Source organism: Acomys russatus, chromosome 1, assembly GCF_903995435.1.
Source record: "Acomys russatus chromosome 1, mAcoRus1.1, whole genome shotgun sequence".
Taxonomy (NCBI): Eukaryota; Metazoa; Chordata; class Mammalia; order Rodentia; family Muridae; genus Acomys; species Acomys russatus.
In genome coordinates, this window is record NC_067137.1 from 122,118,606 (window position 1) to 122,144,463 (window position 25,858).

Consider the following 25,858-nt stretch of genomic DNA (forward strand, 5'->3'; position numbering starts at 1 on the left):
GGATATGCACTGATCAGATCGGGGCCATTGACCTTTCTTTCCTTCATCCCACTCTTGTGTTTAGAGTCCAAGTTCCGCTCTCCAGGCCTTTCAAAGGACAGGGTGTGTTGCTGTGAGCTGTGGCCAGCCCTGTGCCGTGGTTCACCAAGATCTATTCCTTTCTGTGCTCTGGTGCTTGGGATCCAGCCTCCCTGTGTGCTCCCCTCCCCCACTGTTTCCAGCCACTGGCGTGACCACTGCCCTCATTCATGTAGGACATGTGAGAGGTGGCATATGTTTTATTTGCTTAAAAAAAGAAAAGTCTGGCTTATTTCATTTAGCATGTCCCCCTGTTGGTTCCAGCCACTCTGCTGTCAAGGATAGGATTTCATTCTTTATGGCTGACTGACAGTCCGTGGCGTGTGTTCTATGATTTATTCATTTATCCACAACAGATGCCTAGACTCATCTCCTACTGTAACAATTGTGAATAGTGCTGCAATTAGCACCAGCTCCAGCCCTTCTTTGACATGATAATTCCATTTTCCTTAGTCGAATACCTGGAAGCAATTGACCAGATTCCATGGCAGTCCTGCTTTCAGACTTCCTGAGACCTTCCATATCGCTTCCCATAACAACTATACCCACTTGCATTCTCACTGGCGGTGTGCGATGTGAGAGCTCCCGTCCTGCATCCTCACTGGTGCTGTGGTACTAGCCTTTCTAATGGGCGAGATGACGTCACTAGTTTTGGCTTGCATTTCCTTGCTGCCATTTTTAATGTGTGCGGATATCACCCGTACGAGTAGTAGCTTGCTGCTGCCTGTCTTCCTTCCTTTACTTTTCATAATTCCTTCCTTCTCCCTCTTCATCCTCCTCTTCTTCCTACCCTTATTGCCTTGTAGCCTAGGCTGGCCTTGAACTCCCAATCCTCCTCCCTTAGACACCCCAGTAACACATCCTTGAAAATCTGTCTTGTCACATGCAACATCAGCTGCATATGACTCCCTGTTAACTTATGTGTGAGGAACGTATAACAAGTTATATCCATTTGAAGGCCCCTCCCTAGTACAGTCCTAAAGTATGTCCAGGTCACAGTAGACCTGCGAGCATGGCATGGAGTGGTCACAGTGGGATGAAGAACCGCTTCCCTTACGCAGTACAGGTGTGGCCCTGGCAATGCTCAATGGGGGCACTGCATCTTCCCTGGCTCATGATATCACCCCAGCAATGCCTCTCTAGAGGACAGACAGACAGACAGACAGACAGACAGACAGACAGACAGACACACACACACACACACACACACACACTGAGGTAGCTTTAACCTAGAAATCTGAAATCTAAAAATTTTTTTTTAGTGCTGACATAGTGCAAACAGGAAATCCCACACCTTACAAGGCACAGGGGTCACTAATGATCTTGAAGGACCATCCAGGAGAAGATTTTTAAGTGGTCTCACAGGCTGTCAGCTGCAAGAGGCAGAGTTCACCAAATATACTCTGACTTCTGTTACATTCAACTGAATTTCTAAACTTGTGTCTCATTCCCAAATATCTCACTCTGCCCATGCAAAACCAGAAGTTCTCAAACCTCAAACACGTCAGACAAGGGTGTGCTCCCTGTTAGATCCTTTGTGTGTCAGACAAGGGTGTGCTTCCTGTTAGATCCTTTGTGTGTCACACAAGCGTGTGCTTCCTGTTAGATCCTTTGTGTGTCACACAAGGGTGTGCTTCCTGTTAGATCTTTTGTGTGTCACACAAGGGTGTGCTTCCTGTTAGATCCGTTGTGTGTCACACAAGGGTGTGCTTCCTGTCAGATCCTTTGCACGTCAGATGTAAAGCACCAGGAAGGCACCTTGAAGGAAGGGGACATGTTGTATGAAACCTGAGAGGAAAACCAAGAATCTGTTATCCTGGACAATGATCTGGGGGCTCGCTTGCACAGCAATCAGTCTGCTGCCCCTCCTGTTTGGACACATCCACTCCTCTCACACGAATGGAGTATGGTGGGACCAGCATGCAGCCACAGCCAGATCTCTTGAGAGTAGCTTTTGTTAGGATGGAAGATGGGACAGGCTAGCCTGGGGTGAAAAAGACATTTCCCCTGGTTCCAAGGAAGCCCAGTGACAGCAGGTAGCAAGCTAAAGTAACTGAAAAACTTCGTGAGCCTGGCCTCTACTGACTGTCTTCAGCCCCCAGAGGCCGTGGGTGTGGATGGGTTCTTAAGATGCATGGAACAATCTACTGTGGGGAAACCAGTTTCATTTGTCTGGGGCCTGGTCCTTATAATATTAAACGATGTGCTGCCAGGCCTCAGACCCCATGGTTTATATAGGGATGAGTGATGCCTTGCTTGGAATGCTAGATCAATAATTTCCAAACCAGCAAGGGCTGTGGGACTCTAAGCAGTTAGAAGGAGTCATGACTGCTGGAGCGGCATCCAGCTTGCAGTCTGGAAGACGGATGTAGTGGCTCAGCTCAGGTGGGCCACCTCCTCACTGTGACAATGGTCTCAGGAACCTCACCCTGGCCTCACTACAGACAGGGCCTGCTGAGTCTTCAGAGATGGCTGACTTGAGAAACGGGGATCCTGACAGCCAGACTTGGATGTAAGACTAGGAGACCCATTGAGAAGGCTACTTTGTAGGGGACACAGCCGGATAACAATACTCTTTCGGGCCTTGAGTTGTTCCATTCAGGTACATTTTACATTCTGTGCAGTAGGAGGTCTCACATGTATAATCTGACAAGGTTTGGCTGCCATTTGCATGTGAGTGCCAGGGATACTGGCCAATAAGCAGGTGTTCCCACCACCCAGGGTTCCCTCTCTGTGTGCCTTCTCATTCATCCACCCTGTCTCCAGCGTCTACACTGGATCTGTTTGTAGATGAGTTTCCTTTAATCATAAACATTGAGATGGCTTTCTGAGAGCTTTGCTCTCACTAGGCTGCATCTGATGTCACTGGTACATTCTTCATAAAGCAGAGACCTTTCCACTCACCTGTCTTGCTGTGATGGGCATTGGTTGTGCCCTGTTTGAGACTGTGAATAACTAAGCTTTGCTCCTGCTTCTAGTCAAAACAAAGCAACAAGGACAGCTTGTTCTACCTGAAGCAAACAAATCAAAGGACAACAAGCCCTTTAGTCTCTACATACCAGAAACAAGAGTGATATCCAGTGAATCAGAAAACAAGCAATAACTTTCTCATGTCTTCAGGTCATCACCCATGGGAGTAAGTTGAGTGAACACAGTGGGGGCTTGGGACCTGCCAGAGTTGACGAAAGTGAGGCACTCCGTGTTACAGGCCAGCAGGACAGCAAGGGCTGTTCAGGGAGGACCTTGGCGATATGTGTAGTCACCATGAGCACTGAAAGTCTTGTGGGGTCAGAGACATCTCATCATGTGACACACCAACCTGTTCACGGTGTGCAAGGTATCGTCCCCGCAAAGAGGACCTTCATTTGAGATCAAGCAGCAGAGATTTCAAGCTTTGAGAGAAATAGCATGTAGATAATGGTCACTATCCTCACAGGTGTGGCTGTAAAGGTAGAACTGCTCCTGAGAACTCAGTGGGGTACCAGAATAAGGGGCATGAGGCAAGTGGCAGCTAGGCATGGTAATCTCAGCCTTGGAGAGACCAAGGCAGAAGCATCGTGGGCTCAAGCCCCCAAACTACATAGCAAAGCCAACTCTATCATAACAACAACAACCACAACCACCACCACCACCACCACCACAACAACAACAATGCAGCAAGCAATGAGAAAAAAAAAGGTTATAGAAATACAAAAGTACGTATTGCACAAAGAGAAAAAAATCTCAGTGCGTAGAATCCAATCAAGGGTTACTAGCCAGGAGAAGTGGCAGGAAAGCAAGGTTTCAGAGGAGTCCAGACAGAGTGGTACAGCAGCGAGAGGTAAGAGATGAGGAGAACATATAGCAGACTAATAGCAAGTGAGGTGCATGCAGGAAAATAAACCTAGAGATGGAGCAATAAGGAAACAGAGAGGAGAAATAGCAAAGCAAATAGTAAGCAGGGACCCATGGAGAGAGAGATGGAAATATGGGGTGGAAAAGTGCTTACAGACGTAAAGACCAAGATTGTTTCCACATGGTGAGACTGACAAGCCCGGAGACCCACTGTATTACTTACTTCTCTGTTGCTGGAATAGAACACCATGACCAAAGGAAAGGGGAGTTTATTATGGCGTATCGTTCCAGAGGGAGAGTCCATAAACATAAACCAGAGCATGAACTGCAGGTAGGACAATGCTATCAACTCCCAAAGCCTGTTACCGGGGATATCCTTCCTCCAGCAAGGCTGCACCAGCTGAAGGTTCTACAACCAAGTGGTGAGGTGTGACTATACATTTCCTGGGGAGATGCAACATGCACACGCACTCACGCACAAATTCACACACGTAGACACACTCGCATACACATTCACACACACACTCACTCACTCACTCACTCACACACACATTCACACACATACACACACTCACATATTCACACACACTCACTCACTCACACACACATACACACATTCACTCACACACACTCACACACATACACACATATACACACACTCACACACATTCACACAATACACACACCTACACACATATGCATGCACAAATTCACACCTACTCATCCCAGATGATGAGCCCACATAGGGATACCACCAAAGTCCAACTTTGGTGAACCTTTGGGTTACTTAGAGGAGCATGGGCAAGAGGTTACTTACAGGAGTAGGAATGGCTCACAAGACAGCTGCACACCAATGCCCACCCCAGCATGGGTGTAGTTCACAAAGCTAGTAACCTGGAGCACACTGCACAGCCTTGCAGGCAGTTCAACAAGCTGCAAAGTGTCCTTTTTTTCCCTAGGTAGCTCAGCCTGTCTTCCAGGCATCTAGTGGACCTTTGGTTCAAGGGTCTTCTCAGGAGCTCGGCTCATCTGAGGGTCACTCTCAGCAGCTTTTATTGTGATACTCTCGGGAGGGAGAAGCCTGGTAGATCCAGTCAGCTTCTGGGACTTCTTGGAAGTATTTTTTGCGTTGGTTAACTTCTGTCATAGGGAGCTTCCTGGCTGAATGGAATGTTTCAATCACTGCGGAAACTGCTACACGACATGTGAGGACCAATGTTCAAATACCCGAGCCTATGAGAGACATTTCTCAAGACAGCCACACCTATGAAGTTGTGTGAGCCCCCCCCCCCCCAAGAAAAATAAATATGAAAATCAAGACATACTGTGGTCAGCTTGCTCTAATCGTAGCACGGGTGCAGGGAGGGAGGGAGAGTGTGGTTGTTACTAGTGGCTTTTGGCCATTGTTTTGGCCAAAGGTAAGAACACAATGGGGAAACAGGAAAATCAATCTAGAACCCACATGCCAGGAAGCACCTTTCAGATGCAACAGTGAACATAATGTTTCCTCAGGGACCCAGGATCTGAGGCAGAGGAGGAGAGCTCCAAAGGCCACTGAGCACCAGGGACCTGTGCTTCGCCTCCTGCTGTTTCAATCTCATGCAGAGTTGGTTGATTAAGCAACGCACAGTACACTGTGTGGCTTGCCTGTAGCTGTAGGTGTACTTTGAGGTAAAACATAAGACAGTCGCATACCGGCCGGCAGGGAGGAAGCTCAGAGGCTTACTGTTGCTCTTTACCATGCTTTACCTGACCTGTGAGTGTCACAGGCACCTGTGCTCAGTCACACCTGGGTGTTATAGACACTTTAAGGCAACCACCTCGCATTGTGGCTGGTGAACCAACAAAAGGAAAACACACAGCCATAGAAACAACCGTGAACACTAGCACTGGGGGAACCTAGTGAAGGACACAAGAACAGCTGTAGAGTCTCGCAACTCTGAACATTCGGATTTATTGGCTTTGTGCCACAGCCCTGGCCGTGCCCAGCAGAGTTCTACAAGGAGCTGAGTGAGCCAGGAGGGGCCAAGCCTGTGGCGGTGGGGGTGGGGTGCTAGCCTGTGCTTCTGCTTCAGAAAAGGTGTAGCCCCCACTGGGACAGTCTTCCCCAGGGCAGAGAGAGAAGAGATGGGCAGGTGCTGCCTCCTGGGGTTGTGCTGGAGGCAGAGGCAGGAGGCTGCCAGGGAGGTATGGAGGTGACTGGCAGAGGCCTGAGGGATGGTGATCTTATGCTGGTTGACACGGTGGATTTCGGAAGGTTTCTGAAGGCAATGTGATGTTGGCAGCCAGGGCCCACAGTGCCTGACCTATTTGACTAATTCCCATCTCCTTTCTAGACATAAACAAGAGGCTTAATGAATCGAAAAGCCTGAAAGTAATCAGAATTCAGAGTGCCTGTCAGCATCCCTAGCCGTTAGACTCCGTCTGCTGGAGGATCTTTGGCTCTCATTAGCAGTGTGCTTTATGCGTATGGTTTTAGTCCTGGGCCACAGATAAGTCTGCTTGCATTTTGTTCCTCTGTCAGAAGGCATCCTCACTGGTGTAACAGGGAGTGAGCACTCGTGTGCAGGACGGGACATTCAGCAGCCAGCTGCCCACGTCCAGGCTAGGGGGTGGGTGGGCTTCTTTCTGGGAGGGACCTTGGAGGAGCCTGGGGTGAGACATGGCTGACTTTGGTTAATTGGTTGATGCCGTTTTGACATACCTCCCCTCCCACCACCTCCTTCATGACATCCCACACGGATCTTCAAGTCCTGGAGACTGTGCCCCATTGCCCTGGCTTTCCCAGACCCTGTTGAGATCTGTGCCACCTGAGCACTCCTCTGACACCTCCTCTTGCAGCTACCGTGGCTCTTGCAGACTTTGAATGCAGTCACACTAACTGCTCCTGCACATCGCCTGTGGGCTCACTCTGTTCTCTGCAGCTGTGAGGCCAGATGCCACCAGAGTCTTGGTTTCTGTGGCCTTAGCCTTGCTACCTCTACCACTAATCAATCTACATAGTGAGCCCTTATATCTTCAACCTCCTCTTCCTGGAATCTGTGGCACGGATGATGACACAGATGAGGTGACAGCTGAGTGGTTGCCACAGAGAGCCTGGGCACCGCAACTCCATAGGTCAGAAGTCAGACATACTGCCCCAATGCTAAAACAAAGATGGGGTTAACCATGCTACAGGATCATGCCTGACTCTTCCATACTACCGGGGCTGCATTCTCCTGTTTTGTTCAGCATCCACAGCAATGCAGTGTCTGGCTAGGCACCTATCCTGTCCCTGAGCTATCCCTCTATCCCTTAAAGGCTCCTTGTAAGGATGGTTGGCAGTTGATGGCTTCTGGGGGAGGGAGGTTCAGCCTTTTCAAGGATGTGGCACCTACGAGGCTACCCATGTTCCTGTGGGACTAGGCGGTCCTGCACTCATACACATACAGGCAGCACTAAGCAGACTCGGTGAACGCTTTAGTTAAGGTTAGTGTTGCTGTGATAAACACCATGACCAAAAGCAACTTGGGGAGGAAAGGGATTGTTTCACTCACAGTTCCATGTAACAGTTCATCGTCGAAAGGAACTGAATCAGGGTAGGAAGCTGGAGGCAGGAGCTGATGCAGAGGCCACGGAGGGGTGCTGCTTATTAGCTTACTCCTTATGGCTTGCTCAGCCTGCTTTCTTATAGAACCCAGGACCACCAGCCCAGGCATGGCAACACCCATAATGGGCTGGGCCCTCTCGCCCCAATCATTAATTAAGAAAATGCCCTGTAGGCGTGTCTATGACCTGATCTTATAAAGGCATTTTCTCAAGTGGAGTTCCCCACTTTCAGATGATTGTAGCAAGCAGCTGTGATGTTCCCTTTAATCCCAGCACTTGGAAGGCAGAGGCAGGTGGATATCTGTTTGAGGCCAGTATGATCAATAGAGAAAATTCTAGGACAGCCAGGGCTGTGCTAGAAATCCTGTCTTGAAAAACCAAAAACCAAACCAAACCAAAAAAAGCCAGGAAGTGGTGGCATATGCCTTTAATCCCAGCACTGGCGAGGCAGAGGTTGGCAGATCTCTATGTTCGAGGCCAGGCTGGTCTACAAAAGTGAGTTCAGGACAGCCAGAGCTAAACAGAGAAACTCTATCTTAAAAAAAAAAAAGGAAAGAAAAAAAAGGAAGAAAGGAAGGAAGTAAAGAAAGAAAGAGAAACAAATGAACTTGGGAGAGAAAAGTGGTGGGAGATAAAGGGGACAGAATTGGAGAAGACTTGATAAAAATACAAATGTGTGTATGCATGTATGTATGACATTCTCAGTATTTTTCTGTAATTTGAGAAAGGCCTCATTGAATTGTTTCAGCTAGCATTGTACTTACCATCCCCCTGCCTCAGCTTCTTGAGCATTGGCAGATCTGAGTCACCCAGCTCAGTTGTATAGTTCATACTGCAAGTAAAACAAGCAGTGGTTGCTTTTTTGTGTGTGTGTGCTCCAATTCACTTTGTCTCGTGTCAGCAGTGTCACAGGACACTGTGGACAGTGTGTCATACCTGGGCTTTGTTGGGTCACTCGTCAGTTCCTCTCAGAGGCTCTGTTGAGTTGACCCCACTGTGGGAATGGTGAGTCTAGGCTCCCTAAGAAACGACACTGTAGCCAAGGAGATGAGAGGCTTTGACTGTCGTCAGCTCACTGTATAGCTGCACCTTGGAGGCTGCTGAGGCCGTGCACATACCATGCTCCTATATGCTCCCACCTCACAGCCCAGCATGGAACAAACATGGGTTGAGTCATTGTTCTTTTTGCTTTTCAGGACCTTGCAACAGAATGCCGATAATGAAAAATGGCTCAGCCTGGAGAGTGAGGTGGCCCTGGCCAAGACCCTTCGGCGCTATCTGCCCTACCTGGGGATTCTGTCCCAGGCCCCAACCTCGAACGCACATCCCAGGATAGAGCATGAGACGCGTCCAGTCAAGGTGATGATTTAGCCTGTGACCGGGGTTGCCTTTTGCTGGCTTGTATGTTTGTCATTTGGGTGCAGACATCTTAGCAGAGCAAGAGTCTCAGTTCGCAGGCTCTCCACAGCTGTCCTCACGGCCAAGGGCTCTGGTTAGTGTGAGGAGCATGAAGCTGCAGACAGGGAGGTTCTAGACTCTTGGGCTGTACTAGCCCCCAAGCACCACTGTGGAGAGACTAGTGCTAAGAACCCCATCTGTAGGAAGAGTGTCCAGGACAGGAGTGGACACATAGCCCCGATGGCAAGAGGACATCTGGACACGGCTGGGCTAGGGCTGGGTGTGGACACCCAGGAGAACAGAGAGATGCCTGTCTGTAGATGCTTGGATAGCGTGTTAAGATGACATGGTACCCAATACAGTAAGGCTTTCAGGCTTGGGCACGGGACAACTGTCCCTCTGTCCAAGGCAGGCTTAGCCACAGGGCAACCTCTTCAGGGCCTGACTTGCCAGCTAGGTCTGAGTTGAAAGCTCATTCATCCAGGATGCTGGAGCCAGCTCGCATTAGAGATGAGGCACATTTTAGAAGAAGATTTAGAACTTCAATGGGCTTTTGAGGTGTAAATGGATAGTTGCTGAGGTGTTTTCAGGGCAGCTTGTAAGCAGGCTTCGTCAGACTTTGAGTTGCCTTAAAAAAGAAATCAAAGAGCTCTCTCTGGGTACCAGGAGAAGGCAGTTTGGAGTCTGAGAACCAGCTCTTCTCTAAGGGTGAGATTGGGCGTAGTTGTACAGACCGGACTCACAGCTCAACATTTCTTTCGTTCAAAGGAGCACCCACCGCGTTGCCTCATTGGGCTGTGTTTTCTGTCTGAGACTGCAGTGTGTTGCTAAACACTGAGAAACATCTGGAGATTTCCCTTAAACTGTACCAGGAGCTCGTCAGTCCCGTTAGGGGTGCTGTGAACCCAGCACCAGCATCTGACTCCTTGAAGGTCCTCAAAGCCTTCCTGCTGAGCAATGTCCCTGATGTTCACTCAGCTGGGACACTGATCCCTCTAGACAGGTGTCCACAGGGGCTGTCAGATGATTTTTGATGTTGCTCTGGGTTCTGGATCCATATAGAAGAGAAGCAGTGGCAAGTGCCCACATCCCCCATAGCCAAGAAATAGCAGTTGGCAAGGGGAGCTGGCATTGAGTGTGGCCTGACTTTCATGATCGCAGTACCACATCACTTTATGCTGGCTCCTGGGTTCCTTGAAACCACCACCCAGCAGGATGACCTCAACCACAGGTAGCCAAAACAGTGCCTGTTGATGCCTACAACCCAGTCTTTTACCCACAGCTGGTATTTCCCTTCTAAAGCAACCCAGTGTGAACTAATGGGCATTGTAGTCATCTGACTGGGAGGCCACTTCGGAGCAATGGCCACAAGTTATTCAGAGGCTCAGTGCTGGGGGGCACTTCTGCCTTACACATTTTCCCTTCCGTGTTCAGATAGATGTTTCTTCATATTTAAAAAAAAAAAAGAGCATGTGAAAGCTCAGAACTCATTATTTTCTGTTGCGTGCTTAAGTGAGGAGAGAGCTGAGTCATCTCTCTAGTGAGCAGCATCTGTACAGAGCACAGAAGTGCAGCGGCAATCCAAGCTGCATGGGGCTCCACAGCCAGCCAGGAACTCCGGGCTTCTCCCGCCCCCTCCCGCCGGGTGACAGGCTATCTCGGTAGCAATTTAAACTGTAGCCACTCAGTAGTGGTTCAACATGGAACCAATCTCCAGTGAGTTGTATACAAATCATTTTTGTTTTCTGTATACCTATCCTGGAGAATCTGACTCCAGCATAGACAGAATTTTAAATTTATTCTCTTTGAGGCTTTCAGACTGATTAGCTCATACAAGAAGCCACAGGGAATAGAATTTCCCTGCTTCATCTAAATCAGCCTGGCCGGGAGCCCTCTAACACACGCACCGTGCACATACAGACAACTAAGTCCATACTGTCACTGTTCCTGCATTGTTAGTGGGGTGCCCACCTTCCCACTTATTGATCAGAGTAGCACCTGCTCACAGTCCTTTCAGATGCTTTGTATAACACTACTATGCCCCACTTTTACCCATAGAGCACCATTAAGTCCCCATTTCCCATGTCACCGAAGGTCAAGCTAAAGTTCATTGCTTGCTAATGCCGCTAAATTAATTTATTTCAGGAACATTTTCAGTACATATTTAATATAAAGGAACTATGATGGGTTCTGGGATTAGAAAGATAAAATGCTGACCCTGCCCTTTGGAAATCTTAGTCATATTTGATAAGAGAACCAACAAACAAAAAAAATGTAGTTGGGAATGAGGTACGTATGGTAGTATAGTAAGTGTTCATCGTGAGCAGCGTGCACCAGGGCGGGAAGGTGCTCATCGTGAGCAGTGTGCACCAGGGCGGGAAGGTGCTCATTGTGAGCAGTGTGCACCAGGGTGAGAAGGTGCTCATTGTAAGCAGCGTGCAGAAGGGCGGGAAGGTGCTCATTGTGAGCAGTGTGCACCAGGGTGAGAAGGTGCTCATTGTGAGCAGTGTGCACCAGGGTGAGAAGGTGCTCATTGTGAGCAGCGTGCAGAAGGGCGGGAAGGTGCTCATCGTGAGCAGTGTGCACCAGGGTGGGAAGGTGCTCATCGTGAGCAGTGTGCACCAGGGTGGGAAGGTGCTCATCATGAGCAGTGTGCACCAGGGTGGGAAGGTGCTCATCGTGAGCAGTGTGCACCAGGGTGGGAAGGTGTTCATCGTGAGCAGTGTGCACCAGGGTGGGAAGATGCTCATCGTGAGCAGTGTGCACCAGGGTGGGAAGGTGTTCATCGTGAGCAGTGTGCACCAGGGTGAGAAGGTGCTCATCGTGAGCAGCGTGCAGAAGGGCGGGAAGGTGCTCATCGTGAGCAGCGTGCATCGGGGCGGGAAGGTGTTCATCGTGAGCAGTGTGCACCAGGGTGGGAAGGTGCTCATCGTGAGCAGTGTGCATCAGGGTGGGAAGGTGTTCATTGTGAGCAGCGTGCACCAGGGCGGGAAGGTGCTCATTGTGAGCAGCGTGCACCAGGGCGGGAAGGTGCTCATTGTGAGCAGCGTGCACCAGGGCGGGAAGGTGCTCATCGTGATCAGTGTGCATCAAGGTGGGAAGGTGCTCATCGTGAGCAGCGTGCATCAGGGCGGGTAGGTGTTCATCATGAGCAGCGTGCATCAGGGCGGGTAGGTGTTCATCGTGAGCAGTGTGCACCAGGGCGGGAAGGTGCTCATCGTGAGCAGTGTGCACCAGGGCGGGAAGGTGCTCATCGTGAGCAGCGTGCATCAGGGCGGGTAGGTGTTCATCGTGAGCAGCGTGCATCAGGGCGGGTAGGTGTTCATTGTGAGCAGTGTGCACCAGGGCGGGAAGATGCTCATCGTGAGCAGCGTGCATCAGGGTGGGAAGGTGTTCATCGTGAGCAGTGTGCACCAGGGCGGGAAGGTGCTCATCGTGAGCAGTGTGCACCAGGGCGGGAAGGTGCTCATCGTGAGCAGTGTGCACCAGGGCGGGAAGGTGCTCATTGTGAGCAGCATCAGGGCGGGAAGGTGCTCATCGTGAGCAGTGTGCATCAGGGTGGGAAGGTGTTCATTGTGAGCAGCGTGCACCAGGGCGGGAAGGTGCTCATTGTGAGCAGCGTGCACCAGGGCGGGAAGGTGCTCATCGTGATCAGTGTGCATCAAGGTGGGAAGGTGCTCATCGTGAGCAGCGTGCATCAGGGCGGGTAGGTGTTCATCGTGAGCAGCGTGCACCAGGGCGGGTAGGTGTTCATCGTGAGCAGTGTGCACCAGGGCGGGAAGGTGCTCATCGTGAGCAGTGTGCATCAGGGTGGGAAGGTGCTCATCGTGAGCAGCGTGCATCAGGGCGGGTAGGTGTTCATCGTGAGCAGTGTGCATCAGGGCGGGAAGGTGCTCATTGTGAGCAGTGTGCACCAGGGCGAGAAGGTGCTCATTGTGAGCAGTGTGCACCAGGGCGGGAAGGTGCTCATCGTGAGCAGCGTGCACCAGGGCGGGAAGGTGCTCATCGTGAGCAGTGTGCATCAGGACAGGAAGGTGCTCATTGTGAGCAGCATCAGGGCGGGAAGGTGCTCATCGTGAGCAGTGTGCACCAGGGCGGGAAGGTGCTCATCGTGAGTAGTGTGCATCAGGACGGGAAGGTGCTCATCGTGAGCAGCATGCATCAGAAAGGGAAGATGCTCTTCATGAGCAGTGTCCACCAGGGTGGGAAGGTGTTCATCATGAGCAGCGTGCATCAGGGTGGGTAGGTGTTCATCGTGAGCAGCGTGCATCAGGGTGGGAAGGTGTTCATCGTGAGCAGCGTGCATCAGGGTGGGAAGGTGCTCATTGTGAGCATGTGCACCAGGGTGGGAAGGTGCTCATCGTGAGCAGCGTGCAGCAGGGCGGGAAGGTGGAGGGGTGTCCTGACAGTAAGGCAGCTAGCGATCGTCTGTTGACCTGCTTGTGCTCTAGGGGCCCCCACTAACACCCCTGGCATGGAGAGGCTTCTGCTCCCCTGTTGCCAGGAGCCCCCAGGTAGCTGAAGATGCACAGGGTCCTACAGACTGGGCTCTGTACAAATAGCAACATCAGGGGAGTAGTGAGGGGAGCCCTGTGGGGACTTCTAGGACAGCTGTCATATGCAGAAGCTGGTCAGGAGCTATCTGCACACGATGAGCAGATGAACAGGAGCCTGTACCCAGGACCAGGCAACCCCACCTGGAAACCCAGTCTTTGTGAGTATAGTACAGGTGCTCAGACCAGGGCAGCTTGGAGACGTCAGAAGGGTGGGTGGATGTGATGGAAGCCTGAACAACATAGACTGGCAGTGTGAGGCTCACTGAGCTCCTACCTCCCTGAAGACTGGATGGAGTTTAGAAGTCAGACCCCATGTGCCGGTGGCATGGAGGGCTGGAACTGTGAAACGTCTCCTTAGGTTCCAGTCACTCCATCTCTTCCCATGACAAGTGAAAGCATATGTCCATTCAAAAATTTGTGCAGGGTGTTCTGTGGTAAACTTAATAGCAGCGAACAGAGCTAGAACTAGCTAAAATGCCTGCCCACATGAGCAGGTGGATGAAATGGACCACTAACAATGAATGAGATAGGAAGGCGTGCAAAAACAAACAGCACAGGTGACTTTTGAGATGGTGGTGGCAGAGGATCCAAAACAGTGGATAATAGAACCAGATCATGGCTGTACGGCAATGTGCCCTGGGAAGGGGAAGGCATCCTGGCACAGGCAGAGGGCCTCCTGTGGCTCAGGCATGCTTCTGAGTCCTTGTTTTCTGGGTAGTATTCACTACAGAACAATGTCTGTGTAGAAGCAAATGTGCCCATGCATCCCATGCTGCTTACTCATTGGTAAAGATTTTTAAAAAGTAACCCAATGCAAAATGTGTAAACATTTTTAACAGATGCTTAGTGTACACACACACACACACACACACACACACACACACACAGTTAATTCAGGCATCAAGGGTGTTCATATTTGGGGCTGGAGAGATGAGTCTATGGTTAAGGATACTTGTTCTTGCAAAGGACCCAGGTTCAGCTTCCTGTGCACACATGATATCTCACAACTATCCATCAATTCAGTTCCAGGGGATCAAATACTCCCTTTTGGCCTCCAAGGGCACCAGGAATGCATGTGGAGCACACATATGCATGCAGGAACTCAGACATACACATAAAATAAAAATAAATAAATCTTAAAACTGTTCAGCGCTGTTCAGGAGCCACCGCTTCTGATCCACTGGACTGGCTAAGACAGAGACAGGGTGGGGCAGTATGGGCAGTTTTGGGGGGATAACAATGGACAGACATGACCAAAACATGCTGTATAAATGCATGAAAATTTAAAAAGTATAACTAAAAATATAAAAATTGTGACGTCAACTCTGCCGAGGATGTGGAGTAAGAGGTGCATCATGTCCAACAGAAACAACTGTTACAACCATGCCTTGGTGGTTTCTTCTGGGTGGGCTCGTTCATTCTAAGACCTGCAACTCTGCTCTGTATATCCACAATGTCAAAACTCATGCTAAGTTGTGCATGGTGTCGTCTGCCTGTGGTCCCACCACTTAGGGATGAGATATAGGAGAATCAGCTACATAGCAAACCAGTTTAGGAGCAAGACATTGTTTCAAATCTCTCTCTCTCTCTCTCTCTCTCTCTCTCTCTCTCTCTCTCTCTCTCTCTCTCTCTCTCTCTCTCTCTCTCTCTCCTCCGTGTGTGTGTGTGTGTGTGTGTGTGTGTGTGTGTGTGTGTGTGTGTGTGTGTAAGCGAAGACTGGTGCCTTATGGCAGATTCACAGATGTTACCTTGCTAGAAATAACACGAATGTCTACCAACGGGCCCATTTTGAAGCCAGCCACGTCTGAAGAGGCGCCTCTTGGGAGGCGGTGTTTGGGGACACATCTTCTGTCTTTGTTGTCAGCACAGAGCTGAGGATGAGAGCAGTTTTCATGCGTGTCATAATATTCATTTGATTTTTATTTCAAAACCTGTTCCGGCTCTCATTAGTGTTTCCCCGACTATTGATTGACAGGAAGCCAGGCATCTGGCGCTGTCCCAAGCTAGATGTCCTCACACTAGGTGCTGTTTTCATACTTTTAGGGAGCTGTCCCTTGCCTGGGTGCTGTCTGTCTCCAGGGTAGAGCTATCCTAAAATTCTGAGGGAGCTGTCCCTGGACCAAGGTGCTGCCTCCCCTCCCTCAGGGAGCTGTCCCCAGGCTAGGTGCTGCCTTCAGCTCACAGGGTGGTGCTGGGTACATTCAGGGATCTGGAGCCGACAGTTCCTGAGCATCACCCCTGATTTCTTCCTGGCCACCGATTGCCTACCCTCCACCAGCCACCACACAGACAGTGAGCGCTCTGCACAGGCATCCGGTGGTACAGCCAGGTGAGCCAGAGCCTATGCTGTGACAGCCGTGGGTGCTTCCAAGGAGCTGCGTGGTCCTGTCTGTCAGAGACCCATATTTAGCCTGTCACCGCTCTGCTTTCTTCTCTGGCTGGGCAGTTGAATTTCTCTCCCTAATGTCAGGGGTAGCTGACCAGCTGGAGGAGGAGGCCAGCTGTGAGTGCACAATCCATCAAGGACAGACCAGTGAAATGGCCGCCTTTAGATAAGAGTGCACACAGCTCTTCCAGAGGGGTATGACCATAGACTGAAAAGCTCACTTTCAAACACTTTCTTACTAACAGAGCTGGATTCAGAGTGCTGGAATTCTTGTTAGGCCTTATCTTGATGTTTATTTAATCCTTGGACCAAAGTTACCTAACTCCATCCTCAAACTCAGATGACCCCTCATTTTATGCATACTCACCGAGACCCTGCCGGCCACAGCTCTGGCATCTCACACTATGGCGTCTCCTCTGTGTGTCTTTGAGGCGAAGTGATCACGTCTCATCTACAGACAGAGAGGCTTGGGAAGAGTGGAAACACGAAGCCCAGGGAAGCCAGGCAGGCCTGAGAGTAAAGTCAGGGCACTTTATGCTCCTCCCACGTGTCTTGACCATCACATGACTCATGTGGGAGCTCTCCAGGCCTCCTCCCACCATGCCTTGACTATCCCATGAACCCTGCAGGAGCTCTCTAGGCCTCCTCAGGTAGAGAAGACAAGGTGTGAGCTGCACATGGCAGGGTGGCTGGCACGATGGGGATCAGGAGTCTTACTCCTCTTTTTTCTTTTGGGAAGTTTCTGAACCCACAGATGGGGAATTGTCTGCAGAGACCCCAGTCAGTATCCACCTACACAGGACCAGTTAACTTTCTGTGAGATTATGTGACCCTTGGTTTACCATCTAGTGGCTCTGCGACTTCACAGGTTTTGTGAACCATGAGCACTGCCTAGGCACCGGTTCCTCCAGAAGGAGCTTGTCATTTCCACAAAAGATGCTACAATACCCAAGAGACCCCTGCCTTTCCTGAGGTGTTACATTCCAGTGACTTCATGTAGGTGGGAAGAGCTACACACAGTAGCCTCCACAAAGCCTGTGCCCTGTTGGAAATTGGTACCACTGGATGTTGAGATGGACACAGAGAGACAGGCAGAGGAGAGAGGGGCCTAGATTGGCATACAAGCACAGAGGTAGAGAGAGAGACCACACAAAGATACACTGAGACCGAGACACACAGAGAGGTAGAGACACTCACTGGGTCAGAATCAGGGCAGACAGGTGGAGAGAGTAGACAGACTGAGAGACACAGAGATCTGTGATAAACTGACAAAGACAGAAAACAAAAACCACCATCCTCCACAGTTCCTCTGGCTAACTGGCCTTCCATCAGTGGTCAGCATTGGTTACCTGACAACTCCCTCCACCCCCTTGGCAACCAGCGATCCACTGTGTCATCTTATGAGGCCACCTCATTAAGAAGCCTTGGACATGCCTCAACCCCCACTGTTTGTCAGGCCTGCGGCTATATCTTGATCAACATGGCTGTCAACACTGCCTTTGGGGCACACCGGAGATGTGTGTTACCTGGTCAACAGTGTCCTGATTTGAGTTTCCTGGTTTGGCACAAGGGAATATCTGATGAGCTGAGTGACAAGTATGCAGAAAAGAGTCTTGTCTATGCAGAGTGTCCTGTGAGACTCCCAGGTCTTCTGGGACTTTCTGCCCATCTGAACAATAGCCCTGCAAACAGGGACAGGGCAGCAGCCCCAAGAGAAGCACAGTAGTTTAAGAAGGAGGTCTAACATTGGCCCCTGGCACTGTGGCCTGCAAATCTAACTGCAAGGGGAGCTGCTTTCTTGACTCCTGGGAAGATGGGCAATGTGGCAGGCTTCTGCTTCATAAAGTGGTTCTGACCGCTGCATGCAATCAGTCTGCAAGGGTATTACTTGTCTGAACCTCTCTAACTAGTCATTTGTTTCTCTGACTTAGCTTGTCTGTTACCCTGTAACCTGTTTGAGGACACGGCCATATTAGAGTTAGTCTTTCCATTAGGATGCCATCGGAGGCTGAATGTGCAGGGGTCTCTTGGGTATTGTAGCTGCTGCTGGTTGTGGGTTTACTGATGAGTAGGGATGCTGCTGGTGAGGATGCTTGTGGTGGTGGTAAGAATACTGCTGGTGAGGATGCTGCTGGTGGTGGTGGTGAGGCTGCTGCTGCTGCTGCCGGTGAGGATGCTGTAGATGGTGAGGCTGCTGCTGGTGGTGGTAGTAATAGTGAGGATGCTGTAGATCCTGAGATGCTGCTTCTGGTGGTGCTGAGGATGTTGCTGGTGAGGATGCTGATGGTGAGGATGCTGCTGATGGTGGTGGTAGTGGTGAGGATGCTGCTGCTGTTGGTGAGGATGCTGTAGATGGTGAGGCTGCTGCTGGTGGTGGTAGTAGTAGTGAGGATGCTGTAGATCCTGAGATGCTGCTTCTGGTGGTGCTGAGGATGTTGCTGGTGAGGATGCTGATGGTGGTGGTAGTGGTGAGGATGCTGCTGCTGTTGGTGAGGATGCTGTGGATGGTGAGGATGCTGCAGCTGGTGGTGGTGAGGATGTTGCTGCTGCTGGTGGTGAGGATGCTGTGGATAGAGGATGGTGCGGATGGTATGGTTCTGCTGATGGTGGGAGTACTGGACTACTGCTGCTGGTAGTGATGCCACAGATAGTAGCCACAATTCATCACATTCGCCCTCTGAGTCATCTGCTAAGCTAGGCACTTTAAACGTTAGTCTCTCAAATCTGTGAAACTACTTTCAAAGAAAGGGAAATGTTTTTTTTTTCCTGTTTCTCCAGATGGTAAGAGTAAAGCTCAGTAAATGAGATGGGAGGCTCAGAGCTGTGTGATGCACAGAGCTGTGCTCTTCAATGACAATCACCTTCCCAGTGCATCTTCTTTCCTGTTAGTTCCTCACCATGGCCCACAGCTCTGCCCTTTCCTACACTGCGATACTTGAATAAGGGACGTGGCTGGAGGAAAGTCACTCCTGCAGAACCTGAGAAAATTCTAGTAATAGTCTGGATACGTCATGCTTCCTGGTGGGCCTCACCCAGCACCCTCTCTGGGTCATACACATGACTGGAAACATCTCTTACCATAAGTACCCACCTAGAGTTGGGGACAGACCAGTTTTCTTGATTCTGGGTTGTTAACCTCCAGGTGTCATGCATATCAGTTACATCTGCAAACACCTCATTACTGATACATTGAGACTCAAAACATCTTCAGGCTAGAGGCTATGGAAATGTCTATAATATTAACTCTGAGTGAAAGCGAGGCTACAAGGAAGACCATGCCTGGGGCTCTCCTCCTCAGCGTGCTTGGGGTGTCTACGTGTGAGGAGGTGTACCAATGACAGCAATGATGGAATCAGTGGCCAGGAGAGCTGCTGTGCCCATCCACGTGTGTGTGACGATGCTAACACTCTGGAGCTTGTGTCTGGAACAGACTCCCCTCCTGGTATTGATACCTGCCTCTGGAGCATCATGGTTCTTCCCCCCCCCCCCCCCGCAACTTTGAGGGCAACAGAGAGCCAACTCCATTGCATGGGGCCAGGGAGTGGGACACTAGGGAACCAACATTTTCTGTGATTTTTTTCAGTCTCTTTTTTTGTGCTATATGTTGGAATGTCTTCCTCTCTTCCCTTTAATTTGAGTCAGAGAATAAACAGTGGATGCATGTTGTCTGTCCCAGCCTGCTGCACGGATGTACTAAGCCTGGTGTGTCTGCCTGGAGCTGTCCAATGTGGGACGTTAATTAGAGATGCTTTGAGTGGAGTCTGTCAGGCTGCATCAGAGAGGAGAGGAAGAGTACTGTGGGTGCATTAATGAGCAGGCGTGGGCCTGGCCTCTGGTGCAGTGACCTGGCTGGATGTGCAAACAGTCTCCTGTGGTGAAGCAGCAGAGCCTGCAACCGACCCCTTCATCTGATTTGTAGGGAGTGGCTGGAGGGGCAGCTTTTGTGGCAGCATTCTTGCTCATATGCCCCTCCCCTTCTCACGTCTTGCTTTCTGAAAGAAGAACAGTTGATTTTTAGTTTTGCACACAAAACTAAACAATTGGTGCGATAGAGTTACATCATTGTAGAAACAGTAACAATGGCAGAAAAAGAATCTAAGAGGTAATGTTGAAACTCCTTTGTCAGGAGAAGCAAATCTCAAAAGGTTCAGTGGTCTGGCTAAGTTTTTCCTCAGGAGGAATGTGCCTCATCTCCAGCTTCCTGTAGGAAAACCTGCCCATTGGGCTCGTGAGAAAGCTTGGTTGTTGAGGTGTGCTTGCTACAGTAGTGTAGGGGCCTGAATTCAGATGCCCAGCATCCATGTGACACATTCCTGTAATTCCAAAGATGGGCAGGAGGAGGCAGGAGCATCCTTGAGGTTTTCTGGCCAGCTAGCCTTGCTGGATTCATGGGGTCTACGTTCAGTGAGAGTTTTTGTCTGAGAACACCAAACATGAGAGTAATAGAAAACACTTGATGCTGACCTCTGGCTTCCATATGCACATGCCCTCACTGGCACACATGGAGGTATATTCTCTCTGTGTGTCTGTCTGTCTGTGTCTCTCCCCCTTCCCACTCCTCTCTTGCTCTCACTCTCTCACTCTCATGAAGGCTGAGCCTACAAGTAGCTTTGAATAATACCAGATGCTTTTTACATTAACATTGTTCATGGGTGCATGCCTCACCCAGAGCTGCTCCCCTTAGATAGACCATGTACCCACCCCAAGGGCGAAAGCAAAAGACACCAGTGAATGCAGTTTGGAAATATGGGCGAGGATGGGATGCCGGAACCCTCCGAACCATCAAGGCGTCTCTCAGGAGGCTTTCACAACTACTGTCCCCTTTCAGATCGTCTCAAAACTGGAATGTGCTGTGCATGTCCATGGGACATTGATGAGGTCACTTGTCGGAGTAACATTTCAGACCATACCTAGGTAGTAGACCCTCATCTTTCTAGTGTCACGGAGCACAGAGAAGACATATTCTCCTGGGAACACCTGCTAAAACAGTGGTAGAGGTCTCACAGGGGGCGTGTCAAGCAGAGAACAGCCCAGCAAATAATAGTGCAGTTTGCATTAACCAGGTGCTCCGGCAACCTCACTGTGCAGGGTATCAGAACAGAAAAAGTAGGGTTTAGACTCACTTCAGGCAGGGCACTTGAAACCTCTGTTGAAGGGGAGGCATGTTTATAAGAACGCTACTCTCCTGGGTCACAGCAAACACCCATACAGGCAGCATGTTCTAATATCTCCCCAGAGCAGATGTAAAAACGGCTGCTAAGCCCCCAAGGCCGCTCAACATCAGTAGCCACCAGAGGAATGAAAAAAAAAATGGCAACAAACATGATGGGATGGTACTTCCCAGCCGCAGGTATGGCTGGTATAAACAACTGAGGGGATAATGAGATGATGATGCTGAAGAGACAGCCAGCCTCATCCTTTGCTTTGTAGGGCTGAAAAACAACCTAGCAGATTTTGCAATGTTAACTGCAGTGATAATATGACCCTATGGATTCATCTGTCAGGCATATACCCAAGAGAACCAACATATATCCACCTCCCAGACCCGGCAGCATACGGTGATCTAACAGCATCCCTCAGAGTAGCCCAAAGTGGAAGACAGCCTGGATGCCCATCATGTGATCTACCTGTCATCAACACTCATATGTCAGAGGTGCTTGCTGCCATTGGGCCATTTGGGCGGAGCCCAGGCCTCCTGAGCACAGGTGTCTGATGGCGAAGACCTAACCTTACCTTGTCTTCTGTTCTCCTGTAGGGGGAGGACTCTTTCCCCGAGAACATCCTGACCTACGCATCCCACACGTCCGCATTAACCTATCCTCCTGCATCCTGGCTCCAGTATCCTGACAACCTTGTGCGGCCCCTTAGCCAGGGGCAGCCGGATGAGCTCAGCCCCAAGGGAGATGGTGATGTGGAGAAACAGCAGCTGATCGCGGCACTTGGCGCCTATGCTGCTCAGAGGCCTCCGGGAGAGAACGACCCAGGGCCACAGTACCTTCTACACAGTCCTGTGAGGGCACCGAGGCCCTTCTCAGCACCTGCTGCCTCTCAGAGATGGCCCCTACCCGCCGGAGACTCCAAAGAGTCCCTGAGCTTGGGAGATGGTGAGTGTTCTGGTAGCCTACTCCCATCGTGTTGGCTGGATGGGTTCTTCCTGGGGGGCATTTCCCTTATATGCCTCTTGTAGACGCAGGGTGACAAAGGGTCCCTCACTGTGGAGAAGAGTGCTGGTATTGGACACTCCCAGTAGTGGAGGAAGAGACAAGTGCTTTGGATACAGACAGCTGGCTTAGCTCTGACCTCCTAAGGCTGCCCTCTTGGACTGTGTCATCTGTCCTGTGTTGCACAACACAGAGTGCTGTCTGTCAGGTGCTCCATGGCATACCATCCTGGATGGCCGGATCCATGGCTGACTCTCAGATATGGTTAAGTAGTTAATCCTCAGAGGTGTCCAGTCCTACCACCCACAATGCAGTGGTGGGCGGTGTGGACCTTAGTGTGGCCCTTGTCAGTGCTGTGGTTTTGAGTTTCTTGGTCCAAGTGGTGAACTTGTGTGGCTGTCTATAGGACAGTAGTGGCCAATCAATGGGGGATGAGAGCTCAGATGCTTGCTGGCTCCTGCGTCTTGATAGCACGTAGAACGTTCTGGCCCATTTGCTTTTTAGCACCCTTTCTCTAAGGCCGTCTCAAAGTGGAAATATTATGCTATGGCGTAACCTATGCAGAGAGTCAGGGATCTACAACTAAGCAGACAGTACTCTGAGGAATCAGCCGAGGCCTGCACTGCTATCACTCCGTCTGCTGTGGACCAAGCCCAGATGGCACGAGTCCTGGATTTCACTGCTGCACTGCAGACCGACAGCCTCATTCATGTGTTCTCCTCAGCCCTTCCCTTGCAGTATGGTGGTTGTAGAGGGTGTTCTTCTCATTTTGAAGCATCGGCACTTTGTGGGACCGTCGTCATCTCAACCTAGTGGCCTCCCACACTCCCTCAGCTCCAGGACTCTCTTAACTGGCTCCCCTTGCTAGAATAGGTCTGCACAGCCTCCCGTCTTGCATACAGATACCAAAGTTGGTCCTTGCCCATCACCTCAGCAAGTCTGCTAGGGAAGAGATGCCCACGCCTTCTCTGCATCCCCCAGCTATTTCTCCTCGATGGTCAGACAGCCTCCTCTGTTTCTCCCTGGCTTTCCTTTCTCTGTCTCCTAAATCCTGTTGATTGCTGGTCTCTGTCATAGTTATTGGAACTGGAAGGACATGGATACCACTTTCCTACCAAGGGATGAAAATTCTAACTGGGAAATGGGACATTTGTGAATAGGTCACCCCTGCCCATGATCTCCATTGCTCTTTGGTCTTGGCTGCCTGCCCAGTATGCAAACTACTTTCCCTAGTTCCGTACATATGTTGCTCTTAACTTCACTGTATGCTTTTAAAGGCACCGCATACAATACTGAACACAAAGTAAACATAACTGCACAGGGAGCCCTGTGCATGTGACAGAAGCTCCAGCACGGGGCCTGGCTCTTCGTGCTCCGATGCCCCACCCTTCTCGCATGAATCTGAACTAAATTCAGCAATTGTGTAATAGTACCTGTACACGCTCCATAGGGTATGGGAAGATAAGGACCAGCGCGCAGACCCAGCTGCAGCAACATTACTGTTCATGAGGGTTAACGATGGCAGTGTTACAGAGTGTCTTTTCAGGGCTCTCGGGTCCCATCTGCGTCCCAACTACGTCTTCTGAAACAAGCCCCTGCATGCCTTTAGGCCTCTGGAAATATGTAGGCTTTTCCTCATTCTTGTCTGCAGGCTTTTACTCAGAAGCCAGGTCAGTGTTCTGGAAGTTTGTCACATTCTTAATGTTGCTGATTGTGTCCCTATTGTGTTTAACTCACCTCTGCTCTGCGCCTGGCGTGTGAGCCTTGCTGTTTGATCTTGGTGAGGGGATTTGTAGGCTTCTGGGCGCTTCTGGGCAGTGCCCACCGCCCAGCCTTCGTCCCCTTTAGGTTTGATGGTGAGGTGGGTCACCTTGCCCTTATGGCAGGCTCTACCTTTATCATCTGCATACAGCCCAGAGACTGGGAAGCTTCCAAGTCCCTTGGTGTGCTGAGCCCACCCTAGAAAAAAACCACTCCACCCCAACCCTCCCCTTCAAATATTCAGGTGGATATGGAGTGAGTGTCATTCCCCACACACTGTGCCGTCCTCCCCCCTTCCCTGCACGATGCATTACGCTGCCCCTTTGGTTGCTTGTATCCTGGAACTAGCTTGGACAGTTGTATTGTCTTCTGGGTGAATGGATGAATGGACTCATGTGAAAATTATCACAACTGTTGCTCACTCAGCCTTCAAAAGCTATGCTACCATCAACTTCATCTCCAAGAGAGCAAAATTCCTTCAGAGGTTAATGGTGGCACCTGGGCCAATATTTGGATCACTTCAGAGAAAGAACCAACTGCCCAAATACCAACTAAGCACTATTTAGTTTTCTGCTTTGCCTAACAGCTCCTGAGCTTCTGTCATGAAAAATCATGGTTTTGATTCCTTTAATATGTGTATGTGGAATTGCCATGTGATAGGGGAGACAATACCCTAGTTAGACATCCTACACTGCAAAGTGAAACCTCCACTGCCAGGAATGGGTCTTGGTAAAAGACATTGGCTATGTACCTGACCCTGCATAAAATCACTACTATACACACTTTGCATAGCAGATTCAGAGGGTCAGTCTACTTCACCTAGGGGATGTGGGAGGCCCCCATGCTTCACAGGACTTATGAGGCGCTTCTCTGAGTTCTGCCACTAGGTAGTATCTGTCTACCTGCCTTGTCCCTCTTCTCCTACACTTGGGCTAGCTCTTTCCAGCCTCTGGACAAAAACTTGAGAGGCGTAAAGTTCTGTATCCATTTTGTTGTTGTTTTACATTAAAAAAAAAAAAAACCTGAAGGGCTAGCCCGATGGCTCACTGTGTAAGAGTCCTTCCTGCACAAACAGGAGGACCGTCTGAGAAGCTGGCAATGGCTAGGCTGCATCTGCAAATCCAGCATGGTGGGGTCGGAAGGAGAATGACTGGACCCATCGGCCTAACTACAGCATTGGTGAGAAACTGTCTCAACACGATAAAGCAGAAAGTGACACACAGGTCACCTGAGATCCCCCTCTGCCTCCATGTGTGCACGCAGGCATGCACTTACACAGAGCAACTTAGCTTCTGTTCTCCAATTCCTTACCAAAGCCACATATGTAATACTTTCTTTCTTTTCCTCATGACCACAAGAAATGAAAAGGTGGGCTACTTCAATGCAGCGTCCTATGAAACACACCCTACAAAGCAATGGGTGCCTGTCCCAGCCTGCATTTGGGGCGCTTCTCATATTCCTACCTGTGAGGGATAAAAGGCACTTAACTATGATAATACACCCATCAAATTGCAGAGAGCACACTTTCCCGTTGTTGGGTTGTTCACCGTGAGTATAAACAAGATACTGATGTAGATGTCCACTTGGTAGAAACTCAAATGAAGATAGAATAAAGTAATTTTCTGGATCTCTTGAAAAGCAACAATTATCAAGTGGACTTCGGCAATCAGATGCACTGTGTGCCCTCTGAACAAAAGGGACATGGTCACTTCCTCAGGATGATGAGGGTGCTAAAGGTGATGATGACAATGGTGGTGATGATGCTGGGAGGCCGTTGTAGAGATGGTGATGATGATAATGAAATGATAGTAAAGATGGTAATGATGCGACAGTAAAGAGGATAATGATGGTGGGATAGCGAAGGGTTGTAAGGATGGCGGTTACGATGATGGCGAAGGGGCTTAGGTGGAAGCCAGATTAGTGGCATGATAATGGCGGGTAGTAATGATGGAGTAGTGATGATGGTAAGGGCGACAGCGACGGCGGCCATGATAAGAATGGCATTGAAGGTGGTGAGGACGATGATGGGGCGAGGATGGTGAATATGGGCCGTGAAGGCGAGGATGGCGATGATGATGGTGAAGGTTGATAGTGAG

At 50.1% G+C, this 25,858-nt stretch overlaps 1 protein-coding gene across 1 annotated transcript in view; it reads left to right on the forward strand.

The window, feature by feature from the left end:
* The window catches only part of LOC127195691 (receptor-type tyrosine-protein phosphatase N2-like), a 109,954-nt gene extending 84,103 nt beyond the window's left edge, over positions 1–25,851 (forward strand). The window contains exons 3-6 of the mRNA XM_051153249.1: positions 8,697–8,859; positions 21,596–21,944; positions 22,654–22,738; positions 25,719–25,851. Of these exons, the coding sequence (XP_051009206.1) occupies positions 8,697–8,859; positions 21,596–21,944; positions 22,654–22,738; positions 25,719–25,851 (730 nt within the window). The remainder of the gene's footprint in view (positions 1–8,696; positions 8,860–21,595; positions 21,945–22,653; positions 22,739–25,718) is intronic.
* Positions 25,852–25,858: the final 7 nt, after the last annotated feature.